Genomic DNA, 12,904 nt, shown 5'->3' on the forward strand with positions numbered 1-12,904 from the left:
AAGGGACTCAGTCCAGATTCCTTCTTTTCCTGCTTGCTACCCGTTCAGCCCGAAAAGCCCAAATCTACTTTGGTTCATACTCAGCCAAGGAGCCCTAGTTTTATTCCGTGGCTCTCTTTTTGCTCTGCAATTTCTCTCCACCACCCATCCTCTCCTCCTTGTTGTATTTGAAATCTCACAAAAGATTCTTAGAAATCTAAGAAAACTAAGTGTGCAACTCCTTGTTGGACATATTTTTGTGTGAATGACTTTCCATTAAAATGTAATCACTTAGTCACCAGGTTTAAAAGACTGATATAGGTTTGGTTGGTGTTTCATGACAAGGGGACTGGTTAAAAGAACAGAAAGGCATTATGCAGTCATCAATGTGGGTGCAAAGGGGGTGATGAAGGAAAAGGCTGGGGACCCATTGCAAACTTCTCAATTTTGCTTAAGGCGGGTCCTGTTTATCTTCAAATGGGTGGGGACAAATAAAAATTGTGCACCTGGTATTTGTGTTCTGCAGCTGCAAACCCAGAAGCTCTGTCTCATATGATTTATGAAAATGTACTAATATTTTTCTTTTTACAAAAAGACTTGACTTCACACAAATGAGCATTTTACCCTGAAGATACATTAATGAAGGCTACACCATAGTCTTAAAAGAGGAAGTCAGATGGAATGTTTAATTATTTACAAATGAACATATAGGACATTTTCCTGGTTTGCACAGCTGAAAATATAATTAGAAGTTCCATGAGAGAAAACAGGGTAAGGGTGTGCAGAAATTTCAAACATTAAAAAGAAAATTCCCCCCAAATTGGTCACAAATGTGAGGGATTAGTCAATATACTTTGGGCTCTCTGAAACTTTTTAGCAGCCAATAATTTCTTCATGATGGAGTAGTTGTGAACTAAAATATTGCTTCCTTTCTCAATGCCATTTTGTTAGACATTTTTAATGAAGTAGCAAATTTGTAGCTTGACAGGAAAAGCTCACTGACAACGTATTAGAATTTATAATCCCAGCTGACATATCTAGTTACTTCATTTTCAGATTACTGCACATTCCTTATTAGTAGACATATGACTAATGCAAATACCTTTGCAGACACCTGCATGCTGTTTTCTTGCATGTTCATAATAGCTTCGGATATCTTGACATCTATGGGGTCCATGACTGACTCAATGTTGAATGGTCCTTCCAGTCGTTCTGCCACCAAGAGCATTGCATCTGTTAAAATAAAGGAGCATCGTCTATAAATCCCATTGTGTGTTCACCTGAAATCTATGCAAATTTACTAACAATTGTCACCCCAATAAATTTAATTAAAAAAATAAAAAAATTAAAAAAAAGAATATTGACTGAAAAAAAACAAAACAAACAAACAAAAAAAAAAATAAAGGAGCATGATTTACTTGAGAACGGGGAGCTCCAGGTTCTTAACTGATGTTTAAACGTTTCCAACACAACTGGCTGAAAAATAACCATTTATTCGAGTTTTTTTACTTGCTTTTAAATAGTCTAAAAATGGAATTGATGACTAAATCTTAAAAAAAGTATTTTATTTCATTTGAAGATTTAAAATTATTTTATGTGTATGGAACAAGAACTGAAAATGAGAAAATTAGTTCAAATTAAGAGCGTAAGAGAGTTGAACATATTTAACTATCCCACATAAAGTTAGAAAAAGGAAACACAGTATTAGGTCAGGGATCAGCTGCATTTCAAAAATGGAGTTTAACCTCTTTTCTTCTGGAGTGTGGAGGAAATTGAGAATATTGGAGAAGTGATGATTTGTGAATTTAGATGCACAAATGTCAAGACCCAATTCAAGCATATATACATATGTGAATCATTTCTGGATTTCCAGAGAAGAACAGACTTGTCCTACTTTGTGCTATCACTCTATCTAGCATCCCTTCTGTTTTTGCACTCTGACACTCCTGGGGACAGGGAAACTTCTCATACTTGGTTTTGTATATTCAAGGCTTATTATGGTGCTTAGCACATTAATTCATAAATTAGGAGTTGGTAGCCCTGGATTCTTGTCCTTGCTCTGTCACTAACTAGTTGAATGGCTATGGGACAAATATCTGAGCTTATTGGGCCATAGATTAGAGAAGTGTATGAAAGGGACCGGTGTTGAGGAGTCTCTCAGTGTCTACCGTGAAGGGCATATGTCCATTCCTATTCTACTAAAAGTGGCCCACTTTTGGTCTTAGTATCCAGGAAGTAACTTATCTAGGTAATTTGTCTCCACTAAGATTGTCACATAGAACTTCTTGTGATGAGGAAAATGTGGTATTTGAAACTTGAAATGTGGCTACTGTGACTGAAAGTTTAAATTGTTAATATATTAATTTGCTTTTAGTTAAATATAATTTCAAATAGTCACTTGAGATTATGGCTACCACATTAGATAGCATAGTCTGGACTTTTAACATAGAAACTCAATAGATCTCAAGTTTTTCAATTGTCAAAGTTCGTGGGAGCCAATCTTAAAATACTCTCCTTTTCCCAAAATAATACATGTTTATTATCAAACACAAAATACAGAAAAGAAAAATGAAGGAGAGTAATGCACCCATTATCCCTCTTCCTAGAATGACACTATAAAAAGTTTGGTATATGCCCTATGCTTTTTTTCTCTCTGTGCATGAATATTTTAAGCATGCAACTGGAAATATATCATCTGCTTTCTAAATGTACTACATTATTAATGTAAAACACTAGTTATAGTAGCTTTTTTATTGTACTCGTGTAAGGAAAGCAAATTATTTTTATTACGTATCCAACCATGCTCAACTACAGTCCAACATCAACACATTTCAGGGTTATAAGTAGTTATGAGTTAGGCACATGAGGAACCTTTTAAGATAGACGATTTTTTCATAAGAAAGATACAGTACTGTCTGGGAAACAGGGAGAGTCACATTTTTCAAGAGCACCAGGCTTTGTGAACAGCATCAGCTTTTACACTGTTCAACTGGCTTTCTCAGCCTGACCCCATAACTGAGTCGTTACTCCCCCCCCCCCTCCCCCCCCCCCGCCCTCCCGTGGAATGACAGAGCAAATGCATTCAGGGTGGCATCTGGAGCATTAGGGAGGTCCTGTACCCCAGCCCCACCCCCAGTACTGTGTCCCATGTTATTCTGATAACATTTTTTAAGTGAAAAACTTAAATGTGAACAAGGACTCATAAAGAAGCCCTAACATTTTGTGATTTTTTTTCTTTTTTCCTAGGTAGTGTAGACCTATCTGTGTATGTCACAGCAGGATCTTAGAACAAAAGCAGTGATTTCTCCAGATCTTACTGACCTAATTACTTGATGATGTAGACAGAGGATGCAGATTGTGTGGTTGTAGTATTTTGATACTAAAGATGCTTTCTCCTTTAAGGTTTTAAAAGGTGGGTAACTGTTGCCTGAAAGCTGGTCTGTTTCTTTAATATCATTACATCTTTCTGGTGGTTTATCAAAAATAATCCCCTTTACCGTTAGACTTTCCAAAAGGCTTTTTGATGAAAATTAATTATGACATATGAGCAACTTTCTCTACACAAGTGTATCCTGCTGGAAGAATGAAAAAATCCTTGTACATGATAAAGAATTGGCAGCATGCAGTTATTAAAAATGCAATTAAAGGAACTGAAAACTATGGAATACTTAATTGTGTGTTTTATGTAAATATTTGCAGAAATCATTATACAGAGTACTGCTCTGTTGCAGGATATCTATCCAATATGAATGGGTTGAGTTGAGATAGCAAGAATGTTGGCTCTACTGGAAGTCTGAAAGCAGTTGTGCTTTGGGCAAAAAGGACAACTTTTGGTTGGGTCATAAGGAGAGCATAGTGTCACACTTTGAAATTATGGGATCTAAAACATCTCTGGATGGTTCTCTTAATTGATTAAATTAAAGCGCTCCCTTCTCTATTAGACATTTCATTCAATAGGTAAGGCAAAAAAACTGTTTGATTTGTATCATTAAGTTGGGAAGTGTTTCTTTGGTGATTTCAATCTTTTTGTTCCTGCTTCTACCCCACGATAGTGCTTGTCTTTTAGGTTCCTAGGTCTGCAAACTCATCTCGTCTTTTTTGACCCTTGCCATGATAGAAGTGTTCATGGTGACCCTCTCCCAAGCAGTTGTCTGTGTGGCCTTGGAAAAAGGCAATCATATTGATGATTCTATATACTATTAAACATGTAACCCAATGGCCACACTTACTCAAATTGCTTGCTTCTATACTTCCGTTTTTTAATTTCAATTCATTTGCTTTGTGATACAAACTAACTTATAATGACAAATTTTTGATGTAAGTATATACCTATTTATTTTTCTTTTAATTTTGGTCACCAGTCAGAATATGTTACTTTAAGCTATTTGTTATCTGGTTTGAGATAATACTAATTTTAAAAATATACATAAATAAGAATACTTTACTAAATAAAATTAGATTATCCATTGAAGACTCAAAAGCCAATAGATTGGCTCAAAACCTGAGAATCACCATTAATGGTAGTAATGTACATACAGTTAACAACACTATATTGTGCACTTAAAAATTTGTGGAGAGGTAGATTTTATGTTATGTGTGGTTGTTTTCTTTTTACCACAATAAAGAAAAGAGTAGTAATGATTATTGAGCTGATCAACTACAAAAGGTAACCCTTGTACACTGCTGATGGGAATGTAAATAGTACAGCCACTATGGAAAACAATATGGGGGTTCCTCAAAAATTAAAAATCAAACTGCCATATATCCAGCAATTACACTTCTGGGAAATGCAATCACTATCTTGAAAAGATATCCACATCCTCTTGTTCATTGTAGTATTATTTAAAATAGTCAAGACATGGAAACAACATTAAATGTCCATCAACAGATGACGGGATGAAGACGTGATGTATATATACAATGGAATATTATTCAGCCATACAAAGAAGGAAATCCTGCCATTGGCGACAACATGAATGGAACTTGAGCGCATTGTGCCAAGGGTAGTAAGGCAGACAGAAAAAGACAAATACTGTATGGTCTTACTTATATGTGGAATAAAAAACAAAAACAAAATAAAAACCAAAAAAAAAACACCCCCAAACCCTCAAACTCATCTGATACAGAGAACAGATTGGTGGTTGCCAGAGGTAGGGAGTATGGGGTTGGAGAAATGGGTGCAGGTGGTCAAAAGGTACAAACTTCAAGTTATAAGAAAAATAAGTCCTGAAGATGTAAAGTACAGTATGATGACTACAGCCAACAATACTGTATTGCATATTTGAAAGTTGCTAAGAGAGTAGACCTTAAAAGTTCTCATCACAAGAAAAAAAAAATTGTAACTATGTGGGGTGATGGGTGCTAAGTAGACTTACTATGGTAATTATTGTGAGATATATAAATATATGAAATCACTGTGCTGTATACCTTGGACTAAATATAATGTTATGTGTCAATTATATTTCAATGAAAAAGCCCAAAAATACATGTCTCCTTATAATATTATTATCTGTTCCCCCAATTCCTCTTTCTGTTCTAAATATACATGACAGGATCCTCCAGGGCCACAAAAGGAAAAGCAACTTTTCAGAAAACTTCTCTACTATTTTGCATTTCCACTACAGAGGATCATGATTACAGCTCCTGTCTGTAGGAGTCTAGTCTAAATAAATTTCTAGGTGAGAAAGTGACAGTAGAAGGCCAGAGCCATACAGCTCTGGGACTAGGAAAATGGCTGGGTGCAAATGGTGGCAATCCCTGGGCCACAGACTCCAGAAAAGCCCATCGGGCAGCCAATGGTATTTCTGCTTGACTGGTTTGCCTCCCACCTGCCGGGCAAGGCTGTCCTCAGTCAAGCTCCCAGGTGTTAGGAGAAACTTCCCTTTCCTTTGGGGCTGAGGAAAGTCATGTTTCTCTATCTTCCCAAAGTGACAGAAACACGCAATACTTTAATGACATAAGGCAGTAGTTGGTAAGTTTCTCTGAAACCAATTAAGTTACACATGGCCATAACTTGCTCCAGAGGCTGCCATCCTGTGCTATCTTAATTATCTCTGTGCCATTTATATTTTGAAATATATGGAACATTATTTTTAAACTATGGTCTTGGAGCTGTTATCTATTGCCAATTAAACCGGGGCAGTTTTAGGATGTCAGTTAATGATCATGTGATCTTTTCTGCACAAAGCTCCTGTTTCATTGAAGTTTTTTTTTTTCTAAACAAAAGACTTTTGTCTTACTCAAGAAGTATATGTAACTTTTGTTTCTAAATGAAAAATAAAATTTAGATGGATTAGAAATAAGTGATATCGTAACATGAGATTCTGATATACACAGAGATTTCTAACTATGTGTTAGCACAGGTGGAGTGCGTAGCAGCTCAAACAGAATGTGCCGTGCAAAAGTGAGGAGCCAGGCTGCAGACAAAACAACTCTTCTGGACCAAGGCATTCCGTTCATGTAAGCTCAGATTTTCTGGTTAGGAGTGAGAAAATCTGACTCTGGTTAGATGGAGTCAGGTGACTGGGTTTCCATTTAGGCCCTTCCGTTAAATGGTTGAGAGATAACGTATTATCACTTAATTCACAGAGTCCCATTTTCTTCATCTGTGAAATAGAGATTATGACAATTTCTACTAAATAGTGGTGGTGAAGAATCAAATGAGGTAGTGCCTGTAAAGTTGTGAGAGCAATGCCTAATACATAATTAGCTCTCAACAAAGGTTAGCTATTGTAAGGCACTTCCATTGGGCAGTGGAAGTGGAAAGGAGAGGAAATAACTTGTAAGATATTTTGGTAGAAGTACTGGCATCAACAGATGTGAAGGCTAAGGGAGTAAAAGGCTCACGATGACTTTAAGATGTCTAGCTGGTCCTCTTTTGTATATGAAATTAATGGTCTGACTATAGCTGCTTTGCTCATTATTGAGAGATACAAAATGCACCTTTTTCTCATGATGTGCCCATTGCCAATTAAAGATGGCTACAAAGTCTTTGACTCACTTGCCATTGAAAGGTGGGGTATATGGCCTGTCTCCTTGAATCTGGATGGCTCTGTGACTACTGTGACTAATAGCATACAGAGGAAGTGACACTGTCAGTTTCTAGAGCTGGTATTTAAGAGAATGTAGGTTCCACTCTGTGTCTTTTAAAGGCTGTTCTGAGATCACCATGCTGGACTGACCATATGTAGACAACCCAGGTGACAGTTCCAACTAGGCCCAGATTTCCAGCTACCTCTGCTGTTATAGATGGAATGTTTATGTTCCCCTAAAATCCACATGTTGAAATGTAATTACCAATGAGATTATATTAGGAGGTAGAAATGACTAGGTCATGAGGGTGGAGCCTTCATGAATGAGATTAGTGTCCTTATAGAAATCTCTCTCACCCCTTGATATAGTGAGAAGACTATGAACCGGGAAGGGGGCTCTCACCAGACACCGAATTCGCTGGTGCCTTGATCCAGGACTCCCTAGCCTTGCGCACAATGAGAAATAAATGTTTGTTGTTTAAGCCATCAAGTCTATAGTATTTTTTTACAGCAGCCACAATGGACTGACACATCTGCCAAGGTGCCAGGCATATGAGTGACACAGTGTACAACCTTCCAGCCCAGCCCATCTGTCAGCTGATAACCATCTGGTGACTATAGTCAACGTATGCGGTGCCAAAGAATGAGCCAGCTGAGCCTTGCTGGAATTCCTGAGCTACAGTACTGTGATTTTTAACAATATTTTAAGCTGCTAAACATGGGGATAATTTATTTGGTGACAACAGGACACTGGAACAGACAAATTACAATATTTACAAAATAATCAGAGATATTTTCCCACTGTTTGACAAGATTCGAATGCTCAGAATTCTAGTCAATTAATATTTGACAAATTTGCCATTTATGATGTAATCCCTGTTTACAAACACTGCAATGGTCAATAAAAAATAAAACTGCCCCAGAGGGAACGTACAAAAAGAATTTGCTCTAGCAGCGTCTTACAGCATTTCGTTACGGTACAGCACACCAGTTATCCTCAGGTGAGGATAGATATTTCCTCTGGGATTTCAGCAGGAGAGAGATAAAGAGCAGGTTTGGAAGAAGGCAAAGATTGTGATTTTTGTCTTGAGTATTTGACTTTATGAAGAGCAAAGGCTGTGACAGAGAGCTAGACATTATCTCGGATCTCTGGATGGCATTGGAATGAAAACTATCTTGCTGCAGGGACTTCTGCATGTTTATGCTCCTCTAGGGTAAAAAATATTAAGTATGACTTCATATGATCAAACATATGTTTTTTATTTACTCCTTGAGAAAAGGAGATGTAAAATCACAAATGATTTCGCTGCACACTGATTTTAAACTGGAAGTGAATGATTTTCAAAATGATCTAGAGGAGGCAAAAAAAAAAAAGCCTTTTTCTTTCTAAAGGAGATGTTATTAAGCTTTTTCTAAGTAGCTTAGAAATAACCTTGAAAAGTCAGTCAAGATGGGTTTGGGGGAAATGGGTGAAGGTAGTCAAAAGGGACAAACTTCTAGTTACGAGTAAGATCTGGGATCTAATGGACAGAAGGAGACTATAGTTATCAATGCTGGATTTGGAGACTTGAATGTTGCTAAGAGAGTAGGTCATAAAAGTTCTCAACACACACACACACACACACACACACACACACACACGGTAAACTATGTGAGGTGAAAGTGTTAACGAACCTTATTGTGATAATCATTTTGCAATATACACATACACCTTAACCTTGCACAATGTTTTATGCTAATTATCTCAATAAAGCTGAAAAAAGAGAAAGTTTAATTGAAATAAGCTTAACTTAACCTCATAAATATTTGTTATGCGGTAAGGAGTGTCACTGTGTCACTGTGACTTGCTGGTGGTAGGGGTACAGCAGTAGCCCATGGTTGCCACATTCATGGTATTTAGACTCTTTGAAGGGACAAAGGCCAAACACATGAACATTAATATTTTTTTTTTCTCGGAGGGAAATTTGAATTAAGATAATAAAATGTCATTTCAAAGTTCTGTGTTAAATCTCCATTTTTCCTAATGTACTTTTTGACAAATGAAAATTATAAGCACAATATACATTATTGTTCTATCAGAATTCCATAGTCTCCAACTTTGTTTTTTCTTTAGAAGCAACGCTCACCCTCTCTTACATCTGCAGTACCATTGTTGTAGCCCAACCAAGATACGTTCCTTACTGAGAAGCAGACTAAAGAATAAAAAAAATAAATCAAGCAATTTTACAAGCACCCTGGTATATTCATGCATTGGCACCGAGTTTAGTTACTCATTAAATGGAAAAGAAACCAAAACCCAAAAAACCTGCTTCAGTGTTTATATATAGGCTCATTTATGCCCATGGCCTGGATGTAATTAGAAGGCTCTGCTTTTTCCCGTGGCTTGCGGGACATGGGCACACTGAGTATACATGTCCTTTGCTTTCACCCAAATTGATTGATTAAAATGTTCCAGAAAGCTTGGACAGGAACGTGTTTCAGGAGAGGGCTGGAGAGAGAGCACAGCTAGTGGGGACTGAGGGACACACAACAGCAGCAGGCAGACATGACCTGAATAACCACAATAGAGAACATGAACTTACCTATTCAGAAGGTCTATATCCCGTTTTAGAGTATACTTTAAAAAAATTTTTGTTTTTGATTTTTAAGGCAGTTCTATAGCTAAGATATTTTCATTTCTAATATTCTGAGTCATAAAACTGCCAGAGAGAATATTTTGCCCTCTTGGGACTATAGTTCTGAGTTTTTACACTGATCTCCCTATTTCTGGCTTTGCTGTTCTATAATCTCTGACATTGCCAACAGAGCTGTCTTTTAAAAATGCAAATCTGATGAGGTCCCTGCCTTGCTCTAAAGGTTGCCTTTGCCTTCAGGATGAAGTCTGAACCTCCTAGTCGGGCATAAGAAAGGCCCTTCAGAAGCTGCTCTCTGTCTATCTCAGCAGCTTGCCTGCTACCACCCCTGCTGCTCCCACCTCTTACACAGGGGCTTTCCCTTTACAGCTCCATCATAATTCAAATGACATTGGAGTTGTCACTGAGGTCCCCCATACACTCAATCCAACCTAAAATTGATGGGAGATGAGTTATTCTGACCGTAGCCTTGTTTTCATTTTACCTGCTCACACACTTCCAAGGGTTCAAGTTTAAAAGAGATCCATAATCAGACTCCACCCCTCGTTTCTAAATTCATTTCTCAGTACTCAACATGGCTTTGTGCCATTATAGGTAATGCTACAGTGAGAATCCTTGCAATTAATTCATTCAACACATGTGCAAATACATCTGTTGGATCGTCTTTGAAGTGAAGCTACTGGGTCAAAGACATGAGCATTTAAAATTTTGATAGAGTCCAAGTTCTCCCTGTAAAGTCGGTACCTGTTTACCTACCCAATAGCAATACGTGACTGTTTGGTTCTCTAAATCTCAAACTTCTGATGTTGTTAAGATCAAATGTTTGGATCTTTGCCAATCCAATAGGGCAAGAAATTGCCATCTCAGTGTGGTTATTACTTGAATTTTCCTCATTATAAGCAAGGCTGAATATCCTTTAATATGTTTAAAAGCCATTTTCTATGGCTTTTTCCCTTCATAGTCCTTGTCCACTTATTTTTCTGTTTGCTTATTAATTTTTTCATATTGATTTAAAGAAATTCCTTTTTAAAAATACATTAGACACCAGCTCTTTGGTGACACGAATGACGATTTCCCCTCTAGTTGTTTATCTTTTGATTTTTGTTTATGGTGGTTGTTTTTGCCATGCAGAAATTTAAAATTTTTATAGTTCAATTTACCACTCATTTGTTTAAATTTTCTTGGTCTTGTGTCATATTTATACAGCCTTTCTCCTTTCCAAGTTCACCCCTAAGATCTAATCTATTGTCGCTCACATTTTCACTCACTAGCTTCCTTTCTGTTTCTTGAATACAGCCCACTTTCCTGCCCACGGCTTTTGTATCTACTGTTTGTTTCTTTTTCTTTGAATACTCTCCACCTGGATATCAATATATTTCTCTCCTTTTCTTCCAGTCTCTATCCAAATGCCACTTCCCAGAAAAACCTTCTCTAACTACCCTACAAATTCCCAGATACTCTTATCAGCTTGTTTTATTCTTCATAGTACTTAATACTTGCTGAATTATTATATGTATATTTGTTATTGTTCCTTTTTTTCCCACTATTATGTAATCTACAAGGGGGCAGGGACTTCATCTTTGTTTTTCACTTCTGTAGAACAATACCGGTATCCTAAGAGTTGGTACACGAACATTTGTTAAATGAATTAGTGGAACAAATGTTTAAAATCTTCCTGTATTTTCTTCTAGTAACTTAACAAAAAGTAACTTGCTCTCTGCCTCCCTGCCTAACCCAACCCCCCTTCCATTCCCCTGCCATGCATAGTATTGCAAATGCCTGAAAAACTTTATTATCACTCTCCTACAGGAAAAATGGCCCCTCAGTGGCTTTTTGATGTGTTATAAGGTAGATGAAGAGTTTCTGTGGGAATTTAGAATCTTATTGTACTTTTTTATTAGACAGAAATAACTTTTTAGATCTTTTAGCTTGAAATTGAAAAGTATGGCTGGTTTTCTTTCTGTCAGAGGTCATTTCAAGGTTAATCTAAAAAAAAAAAAAAGATGTTGACATTTTTGGCTTTACCAAACTAGGTAGTTCCTGCTGTTCCTCAAGACTGCAAGTATGCATTAACTTTCAAAACAATCTCTGTGAAGAATGTCATTTTAATTTCTTCCCTGTAATTTGCCTGTGTTCACTAAACATCAAATTGATGGTCACCTGTATGGTGCTTAGGTTAAAAACAAAACAAAACAAACAAACAAAAAGACCTCTAAAAAAGATCAGGCCATGACAGGAGTCACATCTAGCTAAAGAAATCATATCCACAAAGCCAGGTGAACAGTCGAAAATAGAAGTGAACCAATTAAATACAATTTAAAACAGTGCATAGTTATCTGATTCAAAAATAAAATGGGGCAGCCACCACAAATAATTACAGTAACTAAAGAACTAATGCCAAAAAAAGGAGAGTTTAATGAAAAGGACTGTGTATGTTGAAACCAAATCAAGGAAGAGCAGGAGAGAACAAATATACAAACTAATTTAATTTTGAAACCAGTGCAAACAAAGAGGCTTATTTTACTCCAACACTGTAAAGGAAAATGCAAATTATGGGGGAAAATAATGCACTAGTAGCCCTAGAACAGCACAGAAATTAGAATCTACAGGACTCATTTTCAGATGTCGGTTTCTGTTTAGCAGAATGATGTATTGCATTTCATGAAAATATATTCACATAAGCATCATCTCACTGGTATATTATATCTTTGAGATGTTTTGTTACCTCACAAGATGGAAAGAGTGGGCCTTGTAAATAAATAATGAATTTGATTGACATCAAAGTGTATACTACCAACTATAATCTTTTATTTAAATTCCTATTGCTGATTCTTCATATGAATAGTTTTTTATGTCATTTGTAGCTAGTAATTTCCAAATAAGTCACATCAATCTATCATATTCGACTAGACGATGAATCAGAATTTAAGGAGTAAAATGTTCTTAAAGGTCTTTCTGAGAAGAGGATCCTCATCTTTATTTTTACATCCGTAGTGCTTCCTCCAGGGTTTTGGCATCTTGTGGATTGATTTAGACCAAACAGTTGGCTTTGTAGTTTAGGAAACCGGAACCCAAGAAAAAAAGCAAATCATTTAATGCAAGCAACGGCCCCTGGACCTCTTGTCTTCTCTCACTCCATCCATCCATTATGCCAAGAACCTACATTGTTCAAATAGTGTCAATGTGCTTACCCAATGTTTTATTGCTTATTAAATTCGAAGTTCTTTACCACTTTTAAAGAGAATAATAAAAGAGAAAGCA

At 36.7% G+C, this 12,904-nt stretch overlaps 1 protein-coding gene across 2 annotated transcripts in view; it reads right to left on the reverse strand.

Moving 5' to 3' along the window:
• The window catches only part of GPC6 (glypican 6), a 1,046,737-nt gene that overhangs the window by 104,352 nt on the left and 929,481 nt on the right, over positions 1–12,904 (reverse strand). For both annotated transcript variants that reach the window (XM_081045970.1, XM_081045969.1), the window contains exon 5: positions 1,082–1,212. In XM_081045970.1, coding sequence (XP_080902096.1) covers positions 1,082–1,212 — 131 coding nt within the window. The remainder of the gene's footprint in view (positions 1–1,081; positions 1,213–12,904) is intronic.

Source organism: Rhinolophus hipposideros (genome assembly GCF_964194185.1).
Source record: "Rhinolophus hipposideros genome assembly, chromosome: 4".
In the NCBI taxonomy this organism is placed as follows: Eukaryota; Metazoa; Chordata; class Mammalia; order Chiroptera; family Rhinolophidae; genus Rhinolophus; species Rhinolophus hipposideros.